Below are 18365 nucleotides of genomic sequence, written 5' to 3'. Positions count from 1 at the left end.
GTGCACGTGCTGTCTCTGTCAGTCTCTTTTTCCTTTGTAAACTCAACTCTGGGGCTGTTTTTTTCCTTTTCTGAACAAAAGGATCTCCATTTGTGACTGGATTTGACTTCCGTGTTCTGTCTGCAGAGTCCAAACTGAACCAGGACAGGTTAAATTAACACAGATAGCATCATTCACCATGATTTCTGACATCGCTTTGGATTAAATTGCTCAGACCAGTGACAAAACAAGGAGAAAACAGCTCCTCACTTCCTGCTGTATATGACAATTTCTGTAGTTCATTGAGGAGCACTGTCTTTATTTTCAGCTTCAGGATCACAATCTTCTGTGAGCAAAGTTCTTTTTTTAATGATGTGTGTTTGGAAGGTCTGTTAATATTTTTATGACTGTTTAATTGTATCATTATGCACTTAATAATTGTATGTACTGGCATTTTTATGATAATAACATGTATTCTTAAAGGTCTTGGGGTTCTTGCGATGTATTTTCTATCTCTGTAATAAACAATAGGATTAAATATTAAATCTTACCCCAATTTTATATTCTCCTCTTATTAAAAAGCTTTGAGACTTCCAATCAAAAGCATGCAATATGTGTGTTATGATATAAAACATGGTTTGAAAGGATTAAGCTGTGATTTTTTTTGTCTTTTATAAGCTCCAAAATTCATGGTACAACCAAGACAGTGTCACCTCTGCATTATATAAATAAACTTTATGGTTGCAGTGTGCCAAGTGCACACTCAGACAGATTAATAAATAATACAATCAGCACTCCAGACCTCCTTTTGGGGATTTAGTGGAATAGTTCAATTTTAGTTCCGTCATTATTATTATAATTATTATTGGACGGGGTGTAATTCTGCCCTGTGGCCACGGGGGCGCTAGACCCCCGGCGGCAGCCATCATCCAGATGAAGCTCTGCAGGAGGATCCAGTCCTCTCCATACTCTCCATGTTGAAGCGGAGCAACTTCTCCAGCCGACTCCCACCGCCTGCCTCACTCTGTTCGGTGCCCCCCCACGCCCCAGCTGTCTCACTCAGCCCCTCAGGATGACGCTGGACCGGCCAGCAGGCTCTGGAACAGCTGTATGAGCGCCTCGCACGCAGACGCACGGTGAGTTCGGTCCCATTAAACCGCTGTTACTACGCAGCCAGCGAGGATAACTTGCTCGTTTAGCCTCTGTCCTCTTTCCCCAACTAACGTGTGTTTTACATGCTAACTTGGGCTAGCTAGCGAACGTCCGGTAGCCGTGGCGATCATGTAAACAGAAAGGACGACATTTTCTCCTTTTCTGGGCGTCGGACGTGCCCGCTGAGCATCACAACGTGGCGGGATTTGGGCGAATGTGCCCGGCGACGGCGGCATTGACGTCCCCGGGGTCCGTGTCTGTGGTGTCGGATGGCTGGGTCGTGGCTAACCTTCCATGCTAGCTGCGTAAAGCAACCCCCACCCTACCCCCCCCCCGCCCCGAGCATGTTAGCAGACCATTCCCCATGTGGCTGTCACTTGTTTGCATGGCAACCATGAGCCAAGCCCGCGTCTAGGGCGGTGGTGACAGGCGAGCAAAGGCACCTTAGTAGCTGTTTTTATAACCCCCCTTACACGTTCATTGATGTGCGAGTCTTGGGTGTCCTAATGCATTTGTAAATCGGAGGCTGTCGCATATGTATTTGTATTTACCAACAGTCATCCAAGCTGTAGATTTCCGGTTTTTTGTGATACTTTCAGACTGTCAGTTACTCAATCGCGACATGTTGCCATTGGAAAGTGTTGTGAACACGACGCAGCAGAGCCCTGCGCCACATAAATAATAATAAGCAAAGATGCAACCTCTCATTGTGTTCTTTTTTTATGCAGGGAACATTAATAGCCTTCCATTATTGTGCTCATAGTGCACTGTAATATTACATGCACAAGATGACAATCAAAATGTCTTTTTTATTCATTAAAATGAATGTCTACAGGGCTTTGGTTACCAGGAAGCAGTGAAGACTTCGTTTCTAGCTGCCCTCTATAACCACACTCACTCACACACACACCCACCCACACACACACACACACACATATCTAGGTCAAACTTGTGTGCAACGGTCACCTGATGCATTTTATTTCTCCCTGAGATGTTTACTACCCATGATAATGCAACATTGTGTTGCTCGACATAGCAGGAGGGGGGAAAAAAGAGTTAAATCAGGGCAAGAGCGACAGAGGAAATAATTACCAGAGTGCCTGAAGCCACATGGCAGGTCATGTTGGGAAAAAACTGCACTATAGTCACAACAGAAAACCAAAATTTGTGGCTTTTTAAAAAGAAAATTCTATTCAAATTTCTTTCTGACGCTCTAAAATGCCTATATTTGCTTTTCTGTCCTGTTTTGGAGTTATGGAGGTATAAAATCCAAGATTTCTGTGTCTCTGCCGGACAGACATGAGTCGAGAATTCATTCTGTGATGGATGTGGGCCTGTGTGAAGTGTCCTTAATGGGCACGTGTGCGTTGAAGGCTCATTCGCGGGGTGCTGCCAGTGGAGAAAGGCCTATTTTTATTTCTGGCTTCACTGAGGCCTTTGTGTGACCGTCTACCTTTGCACTAATCGGGCGGCGTCGGTTAATGGTGTTGGAGCCTAAGCCTATCAACCGGAACCCCGGGCCGAGCTTCCCTGTGACCGACAGACGGGGAGCGGGTTGTTTTGAACGAGATGAGGATGGTGGGAATGTGCCGAGCAGATTCTGTGGGTGGTTCGTGGTGTTGTTCTAGCAGGAAGAAAAGCAACAGATGTCCCAGCTTCCCTGCCGTGCTGCGAGGAATCCTCACTTCCAGCACGCTGGAGGGAAGTTACCCAGGGCGCCACGGTGGCCGGGGCCTCTCAAGGCTCTCCGCTCTGTAATTGTAAAATCATTGGTTCGCCGTCAGCTGTAGGCCGCTATTTTAGGCCACCTTTGTGCTTGAGCTTGAGTCAGGAAGTAATAGTTTGGACTGTTTTAAATGACTAATTGGGTCTTTCTGTTTGGGCTTTATTTGCAACATAAATTGGTTGATTTTCTTCTTTTTTTCACCTGTGCACGGAAATAATGCAGTGCAAGTGTACGTCAGCCGTGATGCCAGCCCCCAACCCCCCCCCCCGTGTGTGCGGAACTACGCCCTCAAAATGGCATCAACAACATAAATGTTGGCCGGAACAGGTGGCAGGGTCGCGCACGGGTCAGAACCAGTAACCTCAGGGCACAAGCCCCTGGGTTTGAGTTCTGGGTCGGGTCAAAGACACAAGCGTTAACCTAATTGGAGACGCTGTGTGTGTGTAAGAGAGAATTCATGCCCGTTGCTTGTTGAGCGCTGCGAAAAGGCTGCGGGCATCCCACCCCCTCCTCCCCCGGCCCTGATCAGGAAGAAGCAGATGGATGGAAGGAAGCAGAATGTCTGTTTTCAATAAAAGGGAGTCCAGATCTGATCTGCAGGCTTGGAACCAGAGCTTCACAGAATATCTGTCTCAAGCTAACCTTAATGCGGATTCTCTTCGCTCGCTCTCTCTCGCTCGCCCTATAGGGAGGCGCCCCGCCTCCCCCAGAACGTCCCCAGTTAACCGTCTCATCTCCTCCATTCCTGATATTGAGACTTCCAATCAAAAAAAGCTAGGTTCTGTTTCGTGGAGAGAAGGGGTGGGGGTGGGGGTGGAGAGAAGGGGTGGGGGTGGGGGTGGGGGGAAGGTTCGAGGAACAGTCAGAAATTAGCGTGTAAACTTGCAGCGGGAGCTGCGGCTGACGTGACCGGGAGGACACGAGTTCACTCGTATTGTCAACTGGTGACTGGACTGGCCTTGTGCTCCGTGGATCGGAACAGATCAGAGGAGGAATCGGAGAGAGCGGACCATCATAAACGTAACCTCATAAAGAAATAATAATATAAAATATAACAACAACCATTTGAGACACACTGAAAAGGACAGTTGAATTAAAAACATGACAAACACGGCACTGTTTTTATAAATGGAACCAAAAAAAACCCCTTTTTATTAAAAACGATTAATACAGTTGCAGCATTTGTTTATTTAATCAGGCTGATGTTGTGGAGATAATCGGTGTATTTGCCAGGGTGGAGTCAGTAATATAACCGCCACAATCGCTCCGTTTCAGCACTGGAAACATCGAGACATTTCCAGGATATTGTGCTTTGGGTGTATCGGTGCCACATTTCTGCCGCCCTGGGGAGTCTAGCGGGCCTGTTCTAGCTGATGTCCTCAGCCATTCAGCCAGTCAAACAGTTGCTTTTCCTTCATAAGATGTCCGCCTGCGTCTCATTCATTGATGTGTTTTGGTAACCAGGTACATTAGAAATGTCAAACACATGTGCTCTGTTCAGATTTTCAGTCTGAACTGAAACTTCCTTTAAAATATCTCAGATGTTACAACAAATTTAGCTCTGGGTTCGACCTCCTGACCTCCTGACTGGTTCCAGGGCTCCTTGGTGGATGGTTTCTGTATTTATAGAGTTTTCTTTTTACAGAGGCGTTGATGGCCGAAAATTTCTCTCCACTACCAGCGCCTCTGCAATCAATATCCACCTCGCACTCCTCTGGCTTATTGTATAGAGGTGTTGCTTATGTAAATAATCCACCTCACTGTCCTTAACCTCGATGCTGACTTAACGATGTTGATTTAAGTCTTTAGATATTATTTGCTCACTGTAAACAAGTCAGATAAAACACTTCCCTGAATGCACGTCGGCGGTGTTGCATTCATGTAAAAGATCATGTGGAAAGTGATGTTTTTAAGGTGTCATTTTATGCTCACAACTCCCTGGTGTTGTCAATATCTGCAAAAAATATAGTTTTCCCCTGGTCTGCAGGATTAAAAGACACAAAACATAGGGTAAAATTCATTTTGAATATAATTTATATATTATATATATTATAATAATGCAGTTTGGGTCACTTTAACCCAATAAAAGACCCAAATCTTTCATTAAAACATATTTTCGAGGGGACTTGAGCTGTATTTAGACATGCAGGCTTGTTGTATGAAGAACAAAAGCAACTCTGGGGTCATTTTCCATCTTTCTCCATCTGCAGTTGTGACTCGTGACATCTTCTATCAGGCAGTTATGCTGAATACATAAAACAAACGCAGGTAGATCTGCAGCGCTGCTTTTTATCTAATTTGACACACCGATGCTGCTCGGCCTTGCGTTGCCTGCAGGAAATCTCCACTCCACTATAACTTTGGCGTCGCCATTGCCGTTTTTGATCAAAAGCTAGATTACTGGATCTAGCAGCTCAGACCGTTATTGAAGGCTGAGTCTGGTTTGAGGTGCGGCCGTATTTTTGTGTTCCTGTCGAACTTACTGGCAGAATTCTGACATTCCGATTTCATTTTATGTTCGGTTTGGTTTGACTTGCATTGAGTTTAAGCTTCTTGATACTTAAACTCCTTTAACATCTGCTCTTCTGCAGGTGAGACAGGCTGTTCAAACTGGAGAATCTGGATGCAGTGTCTCCTGGAGCTGAGGTGAAAGGTGAGCTACAACACTCTACGGAGCCTTTCTTTACTCCAATGAGTTTGCCCTGGTGCGGTTGGTTTGCCCTCAGCTGGAGGGAAAATACCCCACCCCCTTCCCCTTGCTACTTGACTGCAGCCTGAGTGCTAAAGATAAGGCTTCGATAAGGAGAGTTATTGTTCATTTCACCAAAAATAAAACCTGTCCTAAGGTTGAGCTAATGATTTCTTTAATAGCTGGGCTAAAACAGTAGCATCATCTGATCCTGTGATGTTTTAAATACATCAAACCTGGTGTTGTAGGCGCACAAACACCCAGGACAAGTTCGGACCTCTGATGTACGTTTGCTATGGCTGTTTATGGCTCTGGGGGGGCAGCTTGCTTTGCGGGAAGGGTGGAGATTGTGGTCGCAGCCTTCTGTTTTAGCTTTTGGTAGTAATGGATCTTTGCAGCTGTTTTTTATTTTAGTAATTGGGGCACAAGGGTTTATGTGAAAGGAAAGTTTCTGTAAAAAGAGTCATTGAAAAACTGTAATTTCCTTAAAATATAACTTCAGCCCACGCAAGACCCGGAATAGCTCGACTAAACCACACGTCCGCCCACCCAGTGACTCAAAGTTAGCTCAGTGTGTAGCTCCAGACTTGCATCAGACCCAGTTCTCTTTGTGTCCCCTTATTAGAGTTGTTACAGCTTTTCTTAGGGCCACTTGAGTTTTTGCGGGATCTGGTCTCGTCACACTTGAAATGAGGATGAGCATTCTTCTTTCTCAATGGAAAACTCTCCTGCTGCTCCACTCTATTAGGCTCCAACTGTCTCTCCTGGTGCTAAAATAACAGGTTTGAACTGTTTACTGGATCAATACTCAGCATTTGTTCAACACAAACACAGCCAGAGCTCATGTGTAAAGCAGCAGTAGGATGTAGGGTTACTCCCCTTTAATAATCACTGTGTATGATTTTACTAATATTAGGCACTATAATAATTATAAAAAGAATTATTCCTTTTTAAATTTATTTTGCTCAAAGGTTAAAAAGCTTAGAATTTAAATACCCCCAGCAGGTGATTCTTCACCTCCGTGTTGTCTGGGTTATTCTAAATTGTGAGTTTGACACACTCCACCTAAAGAGCTTTTCCAGAAATAAAATCCGAGTTAAATTATAAATGGCCAAAGCGGGACAAAGAGGAGGGAAGGAGCCTGTTTTCTTTAGTGGGAACATCTCTGTGCTTCCCTGCCACAGTCGGACCTGAAAGAGGAAAGTAAATAAAGGAACAAATTGATGAAGGTGAATCTCCCTTAAGACTTACTAATATGTCACGTGTGCTGATCTGTTGTGGTAAATAACCACACATGTTCTCACACTGCATCAACCCAGCCGTGCATGTTTGTGGGTCCCCACCCTTCGCATTTAACCCCTCACAGTGCTGCTGTCGGGGCTCGTGCCGCGCTTCTATACATCCCATTGGTCCAGATGTAGGTCACACGGCCGTCCATCGCTCCTGTTGTCACAGAGACGGAGGGTTAATGGAGATGCGGCAGCTTAAAGGGGGGCATATGGTGTGATGAAAGCACAGAGAGGGTGTCTGAGTTTAATCTCTGCCCTCGCATTAGCAACAGCTGGCTCGATGTACGCTGTCAGTGTTTCAGGGATCTCACACAAGCACATGTTGCAGAAAGTGTGCAAACACATGCACTCTGGCCGTCTACCGCCGAGGTTCCCGCATGCTTATGAACCTTGATTTTTAATGGCCACGTCGCATTCAAACCTGTTCCTGCTGTCAGTGTCGTGAGGAATATTGTCAACGGTTAAATCTGCACCTTTACTTTCATGTCTGAGTTTCAGAATGATGCTAGTTAAACCAGCCGAGCATGCTAACAGTTTTCATGTTGCAGCATGTCTATGTTCCAGTCCACCTGCTTCCCTGTCAGAGGGAAAACAGAGGTTGGGCTAATAGTTGCTAACAAGAACTAGCCTGTCCCCTTTGAGGTAACTGTGGGTCACCTGTTTTGTTGTGGTTAGTAAGGTGTGATTTCACAGTACAAGGTTAATGTTTGATGCGAGTGTGTGCTACTGGCTGCTGCTAACTTACTGTTATCGTTCACACGAGATGTCAATATCACCGGGTAAATATTGGCTGCATCCTGGCTGCATAACTGTGGTGGTAGAAGCTGATGTTGGTCCAGACTGGCAACATTTATGCTTTGAGTTTGAGATTTTGCACCATTCCACCGTGCATGGTAGCATAATGGTGAAAGACTGGAATGACTGTTTAGGGTGTGAGAAAGTCTTTTAATTCCTCCTTTTGTCCAAGGCAGTTTTGTGTCAGCTGGGCTGTTTTTCTTCTCTTTTGAACTACCTTGGATACCGTAACTATGACCTGGATGATTGAGAATCTACACAGACATCCTCCTTTTGTGATCATTTTTTTCTTGCTATTCCCACTTCTACAAACATTCTGTTGTGTTGTTTATTGGAGGCTGTTGCCGTTTAATTTCGTATTTGAATGTTTCATACAGGCACTCAGATTATTTGAATGGGATTTCACGTAATCATTTTGGAAGAATCTCATTAGATTAAGTGTAATCCCCCACTAAAAATACACAAACTGGCATTAAATGAAAACAACGGAACGCATTCAAAGGTCAAAGGTCACACCCTCATTCACACAAACACACCGGGGGTTAGCTAGGTTTTTTCTGAGCACAGGGCAGCCTTCGTGTCTGCCTGCTCACATCTTAGGCTGCCTCAGGGCCCGTAAGAAGGATTAACTCTGCCTGGGAGACGGTGACTGTCCAGTTTGGCAGCCTGTTGTGAACTATACTGTATGTTGCGTCCATGCAGCTTGCATTGCTCGCTGGGTTCTGCTGAGCCACACCTGTGCATGTGTGCACAGCAGCCACCAAACACTAATAATAGAGCGGCAATCAGAGCAGCTTCTTTAGAGAGGAGCACATTTACCTGGTTGTTGTCATGTCTCTCCTTTCATAGAGGTTTCAGGAGAAAGGAAGGCTGTTGACTTATGTGGGAGATGAATCAGTCTGTGAATGAATTTTCACAGGCTCATGGAGGCTGACGTGTCCCTTTCGGCCCCCGCTCATTAGAACCGGGATCAGCATCTCTCTGGAAACAAACCTTTGGTGGCGATCAATCGATTCATCCAGCCGTCGATACAGTGCAGCCGAGTGGGGTCAGAGAGAGAGGAAGAGTTGTAGGGCGGTGTAGAACTTCCATGCACGTGTTCATCCAATTTAATGTCCATTTGAGGTTAAATCTCCTGATCTGTCTAAATATCTTTTTCCTGTTTCCTCCTGTTTCTAAAGCCGCTTCAATTGATACGTTTCTCCCTGCAGAGGACGAGCAGGTTGTCAGAATGAAGGAGGAGAACTTGTTCCATCGGAGGTTCTCTCTCTGCCCCAACGCCACCTCTCCTCCCAAGATCGACCCTCCCACCTTAACCCGGAACCTGTCTTATGGTGGAGACAACGACCTCTGCAACCTCAGCCCAGGTGAGAGTTGACAAAGACAAAAGAAAGTTGTGAATGTGAGATTTAGCTGCCTGTTTGGGGGGAAGGGGTCCTGCCGCCCAGCTCCTCTGCTGCTGCTCACCAGCCGCCTCGCTTCTCTTGTCTGTTAGCAGGTTGATTCATCGGCTTCATTTGTTTGTAACTTTGTGTTGTGGGTTCCCACCAGGCAGTGAAACAGACAGGAACAGTCTCTCCATGCTGAGTCATGAACTCAGTCCTGCCCAGTCACCAGGCAGTAAGGTAAGAAAACTGTTCCTGATTGGGCAACTCCTCAGCAGCTCAGTCTGACTGACTCCGTTTGTTGAGTTAAAGGTTGTTTCAAACGTTACTTTCATGAAACGTTTTACAGTGATGTGATTTTTCTCTTTTGAGCCACTGTCTGAACCCATAAAAGTCCACTAACTCACTGAGCAGCAGAGTGTGATAGATCGTGGCCATGGTGGGAACTGTTTCTTTGCTCCACAAGCCTTTTATTTAGCAGCTCAGACCATTATTGTTCCACTGCTGCCTCTCTCATAAAGGCTAATTGTGTGTTGTGTGTGTTTTTTTTTTAAAGCAGGCCTTATTTACATATTTGGAACCAAGATAGTGAAGAAATAAACAAGAATTGAAATTGGGCCAGTAGACAACAGCAACACTGAAACTCTGGTCCTGCAGCATTAATTCAAAGCCCAGTTCACGTTAATAGGACTGATGTCATCTCGTCTCGTCACAACTGCCGCTCCTCCGTGTTAGCTCTGCTGTGTCCGCCGTGATGTCCCCGTCCCAGCTGCTGATTAGGAAACGTCTTGTGTCTGACTGTCACTCATGTGCTTGGAAAAACAACGCGCAGTCAGAGGGAAGCAAAACCACTGCAGACTGCTGAGCAGAGAGAATCGTTGATGTATTTTCCCACAGTCTGTGTGAAACGCTTAAAGAACTCTTTTGTCTTTTCAGTTGTCGCCGACTTTTAATAGATGTAATTTTAGTTCTCTGTCCTCCTGGATGCCCCCTTTGGCACTCTTCAGGGCTTGCATGCTCAACTGGGAAGAGACCCAGTAGACCCAGGAAGGGATTACATGGTAGAACAGCTGGAGAGATTATACTTTATATCCCATCTGGGAGCTGGAAGGGGGGGGGGTACTGGAAGGCGTTGGGAGCAAGGGGTTTATTTTAAAACATTCTTCATCAACACTGATGACCTTGTTGTCTTCCCTCCCTCCTCCAGTCTGAGACCAGGATGTTTAATGGTGTTGAGAAGGACTGCCCCTCCCCCACAGAGAAGCTGGCTCGCAAGGAGTCACTCAAGGTACTCGAACCCTCCTGCACGAGAGCACCATGAAAATGTTTTTCTTTCATCCATTCATGTAAGTTAGCTCCTTATTCTCACTGTCTAAGTCCAGTGGGGCTAATTAAACAAGCTGCAATACTGAGATAGTAATTTACGAAGATCCTCCTCCACGTTCTAAATGATTATTAGAATACTGTATTAGTATTAGTAGACTTTGTTTCCACCTAGTGTTGGTAGTTGATCAACAGACTGATGAGTCACTCCTGTGTTCCTTTTGTTTTTATTCATCAGCTCCAGAAGCAGAATTACAGGCAGGAAAAGAAACGGGCAGCAAAAGAACTGTTCAGTGCTCTTAAGGACCCCAGTGTTGTCATCATGTCCAACTGGCTGAAGGTGTCACACACACACACACACACAAACGCACACACAGGAGGCTTTTGAGTCACGAAATCTTCATGATGTAATCATCAACTGTCGTTTGTAAAATTGTCATAAAATGGCCGCAATTGTACTTGTAAAATGACCTTAATTGTACTTACTATTCTGAACTTTGTCCTTTCTGCTTATTCTGACACATTTTCCTCCCCCCCTCTTTTTTTTTTTTTTTTTTTAGATCCGTAGCTCTTTAAAGAGTTGGACTAAGCTGTGGTGTGCCCTGAAGCCAGGAGTGCTTCTCATCTATAAGACTCCCAAATCAGACCACTGGGTTGGCACCATCTTACTTAATGCCTGCAAGCTGATTGAGAGACCCTCTAAGAAGGACGGCTTCTGTTTTAAGCTCTACCACCCACTGGACAAATCTATCTGGGCTGTCAAGGTCTGATATATTTGCACGAGTACTGTGATTATTAAACGCCCAGTAAAGCCAGTTAATTGAAGACCCGAATGAACCCTTTTGAATAGTGCACATAAGTGCCCCCTGGCGGCGATAATAGAGCATTATAAATACGCAATTATTATTTCAATTTTCTTTATATTTTCAAGTTCATTAATCTTTTTTTAACCTTAGTTCTAAATCTCTTGATGATAATTCTCTATCAATGGTTCTACTGTGCTCCTGCTCCCAGTGAGGGCCATTTTTTCAGATGATACAATATGACTAAATTGGCACAGCTCACTCTCCCATCCATATGCTCAGGGACCCAAAGGAGAGAATGTTGGCTCCATCACCCAGCCTTTACCCAGCAACTATCTAATCTTTCGGGCAGCGTCTGAGTCTGATGGTAAAGTTTAATGTGCCGTCATTAACATATACTATAGAGGAAGCAGTTGAAGCAACACTTTACTCATCTGAAACATTTGCCTCCCTCTTTCCAGGCCGATGCTGGATGGATGCCTTGGAGCTAGCTCTCAGCTGCTCTAGTCTCTACAAGCTGACGGCCAAAACTGGGAGAGAAGCAGATATCAGCATGTCTTCAGAGTCTTCCCATATTCTCCACCTGCTGCAGTCGACTACACTCGGCGACATGGAGCCATTACAGTAAGTGATGCATGTGCTCACACTGTAACCTGTCTACATCTGAACGATCCCATATTGCAAGTGTGCTGAAGTCTGACATTGTGACAATGTTGGATTTTAACAGTATTCTGCTGTTTTTCATTATATAACATTCACAGCAGTCAAAAGATGGAAGTGGAATAAGTAAAACAGAAGTGATTCCAGGAACAGGTTGCATATTTTGAAGTAGAGGAATTTTTTCACTTTTATTTCCCTTTTAACAATTTAAACATTGTGAGGACATTGTGAGGGTGCTGTGTTCAGAACTATGTGGCCATTACTCTGTGACTAAAGCCCCTTGTCTTTGATCACAGAGCAACTTACTATGTTATATAAACCTGGATTACTACTGCCTAAACAGGTAAAGGTATATACTATACTATAAGTGTCACAATATGTGGGGAAATGATCTGCCTGGCGCAAGTGTGAGCTCCCAAGTGCTTTCTTTTCTGTTACGTCCTGCATCAGACAAGCGTTACGCCCCACCCATCTCACTTGTGCCCTGCTGCTCTCCTGGCCAATTACAACCCTCTGTGCTGTCACATGACTAAAAGAGAAGCAGGAAACTGGAATAGTATGTGAAACATAAACCTTTCAGAAAGAGACGTCAAGCGGTACACCAACCAACACACTGACACACACACACACACACACACACACACACACACAAAGAAATCAGAGGATTAAAAGCACAGAGGAGCTAAGGACACTGGTGCTGTTCACCGAAGAAGCGTTTTTCTGTATGCTGAGGTAAGAAAAGCCTCTGAGTTTTGGTTGATAAGTAATAACACTGTCAGTGAGTCACCGGAACACTGCAGGAATGTGATTTTTCTGGTCGGTGCCTTCAGGTGTTTTGAGAATTGAGTTCAACTTCTTCTGATTTTGGATCTGTGAAGTGATTTCTTTCTATTTATTGTTTGTGAATGTGGTTTTTAGAACATATGGCCCACAGTGGTTGAGTTACACCTTCCTGAGACTGCGTGAATGATGAGATGTGGTATCAAGTCCTTGCTCTGTCTTCTTTTTGTGTTTGTGTGCTGTTGACACTTGGAAAACACATAGGTCAGCACATTTGCTCCGCAGCCAGTCAGACTGGAGGTGAAAAGGTGGTGGAGAATAATGGTGTCAGATGACCGAAGACAGCCAAACCCTGCAGTTCATTTGAATACAATGGGCTCATTCGTGTCAGCTGTGGAGGATACTATCCAAACTTTACACATGTATAATTTAAAAGACCACCTGCATAAACAATATTGCTTGTTTTAAACATACATAACCATATTTCTTAGCTGTTAAACTGCCGCAACAGCCCCTCATTAGTCCGTGATGATCACACACTTAATCACACAGTTCTGACCGGGCTCATCACGTCTCATCTGTTCATTTTAGATTAAATGACTCTCTGCTACTGGGCAATCATCACATGGAGCAAGACGGCTTTTCAGACAGATCTGAGCGTGAGGCTCACGATGAATGGGACACCACGGCCAACGAAAACGGTGGCAGGCTGACAGAGGAAAGCGATGTGGACCAAACAGACGAGTCTCCCGGGCCTCAGGCCACGCCGTATGTAGAACAGGGCACCGAGGAGATGGCGGAGGTGAGGGGCTACATTCATACCGCATCAGGGTTATGTGATTGTTGTTAAATGTGTCGTTCTGGTTTTGAAATGCACAATTTAATGTGTTGCTTCAGGCTGGGGAGGCTTCTCAGGTGGAGACCGTATCCGAGGAGAACAAGGGTCTGATCTGGGGCCTTCTGAAGCAGCTGCGGCCTGGTATGGACCTGTCCAAAGTGGTGCTGCCTACCTTCATCCTGGAGCCACGCTCTTTCCTCGACAAACTGTCAGACTACTACTACCACGCCAATCTGCTCTCACAGTCAGTATCTCTGCATCGCCGTCCCGGTTGAGGTCATTTTTGTCCTGTTCAGATGTCCTCTGAGTCATCTGTTGTGTACTTTGTCCCAGAGCTGTGCAAGAAGAGAGTGCCTATGGTCGGATCAAGCAGGTCTTAAGATGGTATTTGTCTGGTTTCTACAAGAAGCCCAAGGTAAATATTATGTGTATTACAGCAGTACCATGAGACTTCCTGTTAGCACTGTGGCCCCAAACCTGATGTAGGGATAATGACTCTAACGTCGCATTTTTCCAGGGTTTGAAGAAACCTTACAATCCCATCCTGGGGGAAACCTTTCGCTGCTGCTGGCTCCATCCTCAGACCGACAGCTGTACTTTCTACATAGCTGAACAGGTGAACCTTTGCACACATGTGTAAAGTAGCCACAATGTAAAAGGAATAATTCCCAAGCTTCTCCCTCTCTTTGCTCTTCCGATGCTTCTTCGCTGTCAGGTTTCTCATCATCCACCCATCTCAGCCTTCCATGTCTGCAATAGGAAAGACGGGTTCTCCATCAGTGGGAGCATCTTGGCCAAGTCCAAGTTCTACGGTAATTAGCGCACAGCTGAACTTCTACACGAACCTCCCCAAAATGATCTACAAGTCCTCCATCTTTGCTTTTTCAGGAAACTCACTGTCAGCGATTCTAGATGGCAAAGCCAGGCTGCTGTTCCTGAACAGGGATGAGGAATATGTCATCACGATGCCCTACGCACACTGCAAAGGTAAACAACGCCTTCTCCTCAGTGTGAGCGTGTGGTTTGTGCATCCCGTGATGGACTTGTGACCCGTGTGTCAGCTGTAACACCCTCTGCAGTGTAACGTCTGCTGCAACCTCTAATAGCCATGTTATGTCCAAGGCGGGGTTGGATCAGACTTTACCAAAATGCAATATGATAATACAGGCTTATTTGACGGGGGTAGTTTCTACTGATGCCACGTACCATCGATGAAATGTTCCGTCTGTCCTGTAGGAATCCTCTACGGCACTATGACCCTGGAGCTGGGTGGGAAGGTCACTATAGAATGTGAGAAAACCAAATGTTTCTTAGAGCTGGAGTTTAAACTGAAGGTATTGTTTTTGCTTGTTTCATAGTTACGTAAGTGCTGAGTGGTTGACATGTGATGTAACCGGTGTCCCTCTCTTCATCCTCTGCAGCCTTTCCTCGGAGGAGCCTGCTCTGTGAATCAGATCAGTGGGAAGATTTTTATGGGGGAGGAGCTCTTGGCGACCGTTGATGGACATTGGGTGAGAACTTTGTTCCTTTTTGTGCAGGACTGAGGCTTTTAAAGCTGTCGTCTGCTTCCTCCTTCGCTCTCAGTGTTCAGTGTGGTTCCCTAATGTTTACAGACTGAAACCAGTCCTCTTCCCAGTTCTCTGTTCTCACTGTTGGCCTGAGAGCCTGCCATTATATATTGGACCTCTTTTGGAGGTCTCATGAGGTTTAACACTCCACTGCTCTTCTTCTCTATGCAGGACAGCGAAGTGTTTGTGCATGAAAAGCAATCGGGGCAGCAGGAGACATTGTGGAACCCAACCCCAGATGTTCGCAGAAGCCGCCTGAAGAGACAAGTGGTCCAAATAGATCAGCAGGGAGAGTTTGAATCTGAAAGGTAAGCTACAGGATTGCTCTCTTTTTTGATTCTTGACATCTACTGGCTATACAACTATGATCGTTTCTTTGTAATTCTTTCAGTCCAACTTCAAACACTTTATGATTAACTTTTCAAAATCTTTTAATCTTCATCTGACAGACTGTGGCAGCATGTGACCAGTGCTATCAAAGATCGGGACCAGCTGAGGGCCACCCAGGAGAAGTTTGTGCTGGAAGAGGCTCAAAGGAAAGAGGCCAAGGAGAGAGGAGAGAAACCCTGGACCCCACATCTTTTCCACCAGGACCCTGTCACGTCTGATTGGACCTACAGGCACATTGAGTACGAACCCTATTGTACTAGAAACCACTCCTTGGCTTTAACCAAAATGAGGGATAGTCAACATGCCTGTTGTCTGGTTTGCCAGCTTCCGGCCGTGGGACCCCGAGCACTGTCTCGTCCAGTTTGAGAAGGATGGAATCATCCAGACGCAGGAAAAAAGCCAAAAACAACACAGCAGCCTCTCCTTCAGCTGGGCCAGCCAAGAGAAGGTCAGATAATTAAGCAGAATTTTAACATCCACATGCAGGACTTTCATCTAAATTAGGGACACTTTTGTCTCCTCGCAGGCTGAGATGAATGGAAAACACAGGAAGGTCAGCAGTCAGCCGTCCAGCTGCAGCCAGAACACCGAGAGCAGCAGCACAACCCCAGAACCCACCAACGAGTCCTCGGATAATGAAGGTGACCCAAACCCTCCCCCTAACACACGCAGGCACACTTTAAAAAATAATTATATATAAAATGACACCTCATATTTGTCTGAGCAGGTTTAATAAAGCACTGCTCACGGTGCAATAAAGAAGTGAAGGACATTGCGCAGATCGAAGCCTCCATCACGTCTATAAAGAAAACACAGCTGGACATCCAGAGGTGAAATTTACAGCCTAAAACTCTTGTTGAGTCTGTGTAATAACATGCAAATGCCAGTCTGCACACCCTTGATCATAAGATCATAAAATAAGAGAGGTCTGACAACTCCTATTCTTCCTCCTCTCTGTAGGAACCTGGCAGCTCTCAGTCGACAGCTGGCTCGTCAGAGGGCGGCAGAAGACGGCGTGACATTAACGAGCCGTCACTGGCTCATCTTCTGTGTTTTGCTACTGTCACAGCTGCTCCTCAACTACATCTTCACATGAGCCCAGCAGCTAGAAGGGCCCAGTTTCTCCCCCAGCACTGATCTAGAGGCATCTCCTTCCAAAAAAGCACAGACTACCATTAAAGATCTCCAATTGGTGTTTAAAGGAAAACTTTGCCAACTTTGTTTCCTCTACGAGGGTAGGAACACGATATTCTAGCAATAAACACAGCCACCGCCTGTCAGTCATCTGCAGAGAGGAACAGCACCCCCTTGTGTAGCCAGACTGAAACTGCAGCACCGGCACCCACGCACTTTGGACAGAAAATGAGGGATGGAAGATGATTGTGGCTTAAAAAATGTTTGGGATCAGATTAATGTAAAAAAAAAGAAGATATGTATGAAGAATGATTTTGTTAAATGAAATGACAGGGAGGATGTTTCCCCATTCCTTAGTGTCTTTTTATATTTCTCTGCAATACCGTCTCTGTTAGCGTGCCTGTATGTGTGTTAGCATCCACAGTTCAGTCGGCCCTATGGGCACAGACACAGCGCTGCTTGGACTTCTACTCCCCCTTCCACTCAAGAATCTTTGGGCCTTAATGCTAAAGCCAAAAAAAAGAAGAAGAAAAGACAGGAGTACCTTCCAACAGTGCATTTCATACTTTTGTTTGCTCAAACGACTTTACCAAAACAGTATTTATGATCTGTAAAGACAAAAATTGCTTGTTTACAGGCAGAAATTGTTTGTAGCGACACATGTTTGGAAGGATGAGGGGACGGAGGCAGCGCAGAGAGCCGGCGTGTCTTTTTTTTTTTACAGTATGTTTTTGTGCCTGTCGTACTGAAGCAGAGTAGGTTCTAGCATTAGCGCACCACTGCTTTGGTCTGGATCATGACACTAGTGTACAATCAATTTCATCGTCTAACTGGAGATGAAGGAAACCACAGAGGGAAACAGGTGAATTCTTTGGACCTTCCAACGGTTTTGTCTGTGTGTCTCAGTCAACACGATGTTCAAGTGACTTTTAAGATGTAAACACTTAGTAATGATGTTTTTCTGGTTTGTACATATTTGTACGGAGGTCTTCGTTTCACAGAGAGATTTTAGAATGTATTTATTGGTCAATTAAGTTTTCCCCAGATCAAATTTAGAGGATTGAGAGCCAGGGGTGACAATCACTCTCCCGGGGCTTCAGGGTTCGTTATGTGGGTGTGTGCGTCTGAGCACGCTGGGTTCCGATGTGCTTCGAAACCTTGCTTTGATTTTGTCTGTAGTTTTTGTCATGAGCAACAACGTTGCACCCAGTGGGAGAGACCCGAGTAGCACAAGGACAGATACACTGATGCTTGTATTCACGTTTTAACTTCTCTGTTCTTTTCATTACTCTTTTCTACTTGACTGCCATGTTGTGAGGTCTACATGCCACTTTTTTTTGTCATAAACATTTTGCTTTTATCCATAACTGTTTGTGTACTGTAGCACTTCAGTAAAACACTTTAACCTTGCACTGCCTTAAAACTATTTTTTATTTTTTTAAATCACCCGGTTTAAAACGTGTTACGCACGTTGACCACTAGGTGGCGGTGTTGTCGTGGCGAAGTGTCTGGATTCTCCCGGCTGGTGATGTGCACGGTGTAAATAATTAGTTTCTCAGTAACCCAAACACAGCTCCTCACAGTGCTGCTGGCGACATCGCTGCACATGCCGCAGGGAGCTCAGTGCGAGGCTCACAGGAGAACCTGAGCAGGTGAAAATCTCCCTGTAGACGCCACATGGATCAACATCTTTGCCACACACACAGATTTAAGCCCCTGTCAGGGTCATTGGATCATTGTAACGCTGCTGCAGACTCACTTCGCTCTGCCGGTTGTTACTTTACATCCTGCAGTGTTCCAAAAGAAGGACGGCATGAAGATGAGGATGAAGGTTATGTCAGGAATTCCCAATGC

At 45.3% G+C, this 18365-nt stretch overlaps 1 protein-coding gene across 2 annotated transcripts; it reads left to right on the top strand.

Annotated features, from left to right (window-relative positions):
* Nucleotides 1–899: 899 nt before the first annotated feature.
* osbpl5 (oxysterol binding protein-like 5) lies at nucleotides 900–17921 on the top strand. Of its 2 annotated transcripts, XM_057050921.1 has the most exons (23): nucleotides 900–1115; nucleotides 5449–5510; nucleotides 8842–8997; nucleotides 9182–9255; nucleotides 10223–10303; nucleotides 10577–10678; nucleotides 10899–11102; nucleotides 11424–11508; nucleotides 11603–11765; nucleotides 13173–13383; nucleotides 13479–13663; nucleotides 13753–13834; nucleotides 13937–14035; nucleotides 14135–14231; nucleotides 14308–14406; nucleotides 14656–14753; nucleotides 14841–14930; nucleotides 15159–15295; nucleotides 15437–15616; nucleotides 15702–15825; nucleotides 15904–16018; nucleotides 16105–16207; nucleotides 16338–17921. In XM_057050921.1, exons 3-23 carry the CDS (start codon nucleotides 8862–8864, stop codon nucleotides 16471–16473), a joined length of 2601 nt encoding a protein of 866 aa, XP_056906901.1. In that variant the 5' UTR covers nucleotides 900–1115; nucleotides 5449–5510; nucleotides 8842–8861; the 3' UTR covers nucleotides 16474–17921. The 2 variants fall into 2 exon arrangements, with proteins under 2 accessions (XP_056906901.1, XP_056906902.1); XM_057050922.1 differs by lacking the exon at nucleotides 9182–9255.
* Nucleotides 17922–18365: the final 444 nt, after the last annotated feature.

This window comes from Takifugu flavidus, chromosome 13, assembly GCF_003711565.1.
Source record: "Takifugu flavidus isolate HTHZ2018 chromosome 13, ASM371156v2, whole genome shotgun sequence".
Taxonomy (NCBI): Eukaryota; Metazoa; Chordata; class Actinopteri; order Tetraodontiformes; family Tetraodontidae; genus Takifugu; species Takifugu flavidus.
Note: the sequence above shows the minus strand (reverse complement) of the source record. Positions and strands in the feature narration are given on the sequence as shown.

Coding starts and splice junctions, on each gene's coding strand:
- osbpl5 (XM_057050921.1), top strand. CDS start 8,862: ATGAAGGAGGAGAACTTGTTCCATCGGAGGTTCTCTCTCTGCCCCAAC. Junction 10,679..10,898: donor TCATGTCCAACTGGCTGAAG/GTGTCACACACA, acceptor TTTTTTTTTTAG/ATCCGTAGCTCTTTAAAGAG. Junction 11,103..11,423: donor AATCTATCTGGGCTGTCAAG/GTCTGATATATT, acceptor CCATATGCTCAG/GGACCCAAAGGAGAGAATGT.